Source organism: Zingiber officinale, chromosome 2B, assembly GCF_018446385.1.
Source record: "Zingiber officinale cultivar Zhangliang chromosome 2B, Zo_v1.1, whole genome shotgun sequence".
NCBI lineage: Eukaryota > Viridiplantae > Streptophyta > Magnoliopsida > Zingiberales > Zingiberaceae > Zingiber > Zingiber officinale.
Genome location: NC_055989.1, coordinates 96,041,455 through 96,045,878, shown reverse-complemented (window position 1 = coordinate 96,045,878; position 4,424 = coordinate 96,041,455). Strand labels below are relative to the sequence as shown.

General features: G+C 36.4%; 1 protein-coding gene and 1 pseudogene across 1 annotated transcript; both read left to right on the top strand.

Annotated features, from left to right (window-relative positions):
• Positions 1-335: 335 nt before the first annotated feature.
• On the top strand, positions 336-1,611 carry LOC122046441. The gene is made up of 2 exons (XM_042607144.1): positions 336-915; positions 1,369-1,611. Exons 1-2 carry the CDS (start codon positions 358-360, stop codon positions 1,372-1,374), a joined length of 564 nt encoding a protein of 187 aa, XP_042463078.1. The 5' UTR covers positions 336-357; the 3' UTR covers positions 1,375-1,611.
• Positions 1,612-3,973: 2,362 nt separating this feature from the next.
• LOC122049724 lies at positions 3,974-4,151 on the top strand (annotated as a pseudogene).
• The last annotated feature ends 273 nt before the right edge of the window (positions 4,152-4,424 follow it).

Genomic DNA, 4,424 nt, shown 5'->3' with positions numbered 1-4,424 from the left:
CCACTAATTTTTAATTATTGTCTCACCTTCATTTTATTAACGACAATAATTGAAAAATAAAATGCTAGTATGAGATATTTTGATCATCTTAAAATTCTAATAATATTTTTAAAATGTTGAAATGTTACTTTAATAAATTATGAGATTGTTTTTCAACATGTGCGAAATGCACAGAGATCATCTGACCTGATTGATCTCATTTTCAAATTATATTGACAGGCTTGGAGGGATTGGATTATCAGTTTTTAATAGTAATTTAAAAAAAAAATAAAGTGAAATATTTTTTTTTAAAAAATTATTTTGAAAAAAAAAGTGTGAATGAAAACGACATCCGGGGTCCGATACTGTTTGTCTTCTATGCGGGTACGACCGCACAGGGTTAGGATTCGATTTGTTTACGGTCGTCCTGAGGCGAAGACCATGGCGATCGCCCTCCGCTTCCTCTCCGTCGCCGCCTTCCTCTTCCTGCTGACCTCCTCGGCCGCTGCGTCCTCGGAAGCTAAAGATCTCCTCAAGAAGTTCGGCTTCCCCAAGGGCCTCCTTCCCAATTCGGCCAAGAACTACTCCCTCGCCGACGACGGCTCCTTCCAGGTCCGGCTCAAGCACCCATGCTACGTCCAGTTCACCGATCTCGTCTACTACGACGAGATCGTCACCGGGCGTATCTCGTACGGCTCCCTCTCCAAGATCAAAGGCATCCAGGTCAAGAAGCTCTTCGTCTGGTTCCCAATCTCCAGCATCCAGGCCGACGAGGACTCGAACACCATCCAGATCAACGTGGGCTTCCTCACCGAAACCTTCCCGTGGAAGCAGTTCAAGGACGTCCCCGATTGCCTGAAGAAGCTGCCGCTGAAGGCCTCCTACCGCCGCGACGCCGACTTCTTGTCTGAGGAACCGTTTGTTGCTGCTGCCGAGGTCTGTTGGGGTTTCTCTCCTTGTTTTGCTTGATCTTCGACCAATCCATTTGGTAACTTAGATCAGATTTAGGTGTTTTCAATAGACAAAGAAAAAAAAAGGCACCACCACCCCACTTTTCCATGTTCGTCGTATCTTTTCTGGATTTTTCATCAGTGATTAACTACTCTGTGTCTGTCAACGATTTGACTTCACAATCTATGCTTGCCGAGTTGCTTGTTTGTTGGAAGAAATTTTCAACATGTTGTCCATCGGATCTAGGACGAGTCGAGCCAAGTACAGCTGTTCATAAAGTGAACCGACACGGATTCAAGTTTTGTTTGATTTCGTTTTTACGAGCTCGATTTATTTTTTTTTAAAAAAATGTTTGCTTGAGCTCTCCGGTGGTTGTGACGGAAGATATTTAAACTTCAATTTCTGTTGATTCCTGTCTAATTTTGTGCATATTTGCAGGTTTAAACTGGAAACAATTTGGAAGTCTTCTGCTGTAGATTTTCCATTATGTGTGCAATAATAATCTAGCAATATCTTCAGAATAAATGCATCGTCCAGCTGCGTCAGTCAGGGCTATGCAAGCTCATTCCATTGCCGTGGGTTCAATCTCTCCTTGCTCACTGTAGTGTTTTCTATGTCTTTTTAGTTCTCGGAGAATATGTATATACAATAATTGTGCATCTTATTGTGTGTCCGTGAATATGTCCGATTGTTCATGTGTATCTATTTCCCTATCTTAGCGGACGGTCCAACCTCGTGATTACTTAAAAAGTATAGGCGTATATTAAATTTATCCTATTTCTTATCACTAAACCATATCTGAGGGCAAAGTAATTCAAATCCCTATTTAAATTTCTCCTATTTATATCCGTACCAACGTTTATATTCATTCCTAATATGGTGGTGGACATATTAAGAAGAGTATTTTTATTTCCCCTATTTATATCCATACCTATTGTGAAGGTGGACCTGTCCCGGTTATAATGCAGTGGTTGGATCTTTAAGAACGGATCCCAGAAATCTTAAGCTTGAGACTCAGTTGTGGTGAATTGAATTGTATAGGATTTTTTCTCTAATAGATAGTGGATCTAAGAAAGGGGGATTTTTTCTTTGATAGATAGTAGACCTAAGAAAGGAGGGCGTTTGGATAGATTATCATGAGCGATGCAAAACTTTCATGAAGTTAGATAGAATTAATTGATTTGAAGAGGTGATAGAGGTATTTATATTCATGTTCATGTACTCCTCTATTTACATCCACCCTCTGTTATTCAAAAAGACGAGGTTTGAGAGAAAGCAATGCTTCAATTGCTTAAATGAATATTTTATTGTTGAGGGATTTGGCCTAGGTATTTCAAAACGGGTTGATTGCACTGGTAGTAGATGTAGACATTGAGAAGAGAAAAAAATTAACAATAATTAAAAATAAATCATATAAATTCAACAATAATTAGAAATATATCATATAAATTATTATATAGCTAAGTCAAGAAATCAAAATTTTACAGAAAAGAAAAGGAAAAGATTAAATTATCCTAAAAATTATAAATAAAATTTACTATTTTATTAACAATATGGACTATTTATTAATTAATTTTGATAAACATAAAATTAAATGATATCAATGTCCTTTTTATATAAAAATATGCACTGTCATGGTTCTCTTTAGTTCTACATCTTAGGATTGGTTACACCACGAGCAGAGAAGCTTTTATAAATATCTTGGGCCTAGGATGTTAGAAATGTTGGGATATGCTAGATGCGGTGTATGCTAAAAACATATTTCATAAACATGTACAGCGGAAGACTTAACAATAAATAAACTAATTTATTACATTACACACACTACATGCATGCAATATGCAATCGCGTAGATAAGATAATAAAATAAAATGAAATTTAATAACAATTATTCTAGGTATACCTTACAGATGACTTGTAACGAGAAGGACATCAACCTTTTGTGACGTTATCGAACTTTCCCTCTGTTCGTATCCATGCTGAGCTCTTCAGATAACTTCAAGAGAACAAGCTTCACCTTCAGAAGGTACTAGCCATGAGCGAAGGAGAAGGATCAAGAAGAGGAAGAAGAAGTAAAAGGAAGATCTTCTTTCTTTGGGCGACTCATGACAACAAGAGGAGACCCTCTTGTTGTGGTCGGCGGCAAGAGAGAGGGAGAGGGAAAGAGAGGTATTAGGTTTAGGTTTTCAAAACCTAATTAAGCCAATATGAATTGTGTATTAATTCTCTCTTAACCATATCAATATATAGTCCTCTTTAATGAGTTAGATTAGAAAACCCAAGTAATACTTCATCGTTATACAAATTCAAATTACTCGTACATGTGTATAAGAGTCTCATACTCTTAACATGTGATGCTTTAGTCAAAGACTTTGAGTAATAATGTTAACGAGTGACCATAGGGTATACGTCTCCTCGAAAGGAGCGGTGAAACCTCTGTGAGCTATCCAAACACTTTCGGACACTTTGACTTATACCCAATCATCTCAGGTCCACACATTCAAAAGATGCTTGCTTAAGAAGTCAAAGTATAAGTCTCCATAACCAAGATGACTTGTATACCTCAAGTCGAAGGAAACTTGTACTTAAGTTGCAGTAAAACTTCACAAACATATCCATATATGTAGAAAATTATATGAAGTCTTACAGCAAGTCACTCTAATGAACTGGTTACCATAACTAGCATACACGTTTAACTCTCAATATCTCAATGCCTCCAACTAGTGAGAAACAACTGCTTGACTGAACCAAGGAGTATAATCTATGCTAGTCTTACAGAATTGATGATGTCCGAATGCACCAATTTGATGACTAGGAAATTCTAATATGTTCATAATTGCACATGTAGAGATAATCACTAGTTGTGATCCAATTATAAATTTTTCTCATGTTATGGATCATATTCCAGACATTCAATAAATGAGTTTAAGACTATTCAAACATATAATATATACTCAAATAGTGAATCTATATTTATCAAATAAATAGTAAAAACTATAAGGCGATTGCTTTAGGACATCCCTCAAAATCTAACAAGAAATCAATTATTTCTCGGTCTTTTGGCTAAGATCAAGTGTAGTATCTATTCTTATCAATTTATTATCTAATATAAAAAAATTAAATTATTTTTTTATGAGAGAGTGTCTGTTTCAATAGCTTGTTGTTGGGTTCTCAAGTGTCGCCTTTGCGTTGTACTACTGCATAGGTCTGACACACTCTTACCAAGTCCAATTTATGGATCTGGATACTAATTTACGCATATTCATGTATTATATTACACATGCAATGCGTGTACATGATGACTAGTAAATATACATAATCTAATATCCCCCCTCAAACTCATGATGCTACAGCTAGAAGCATTGAAAGTTTGTTAGACAAGAAACGAAAGCATGAAGCGGAATGTGCTTTGGTAAACATATCATCAATCTGTAGATTAGAAGGAACGAAAGATAATGTGATGGTGTCAATATGAAGATGTGATGAGTAATGTG

What these genes read in the sequence shown, in the direction of transcription:
- LOC122046441 (XM_042607144.1), top strand. Translation starts at nt 358, where the DNA reads ATGCGGGTACGACCGCACAGGGTTAGGATTCGATTTGTTTACGGTCGT.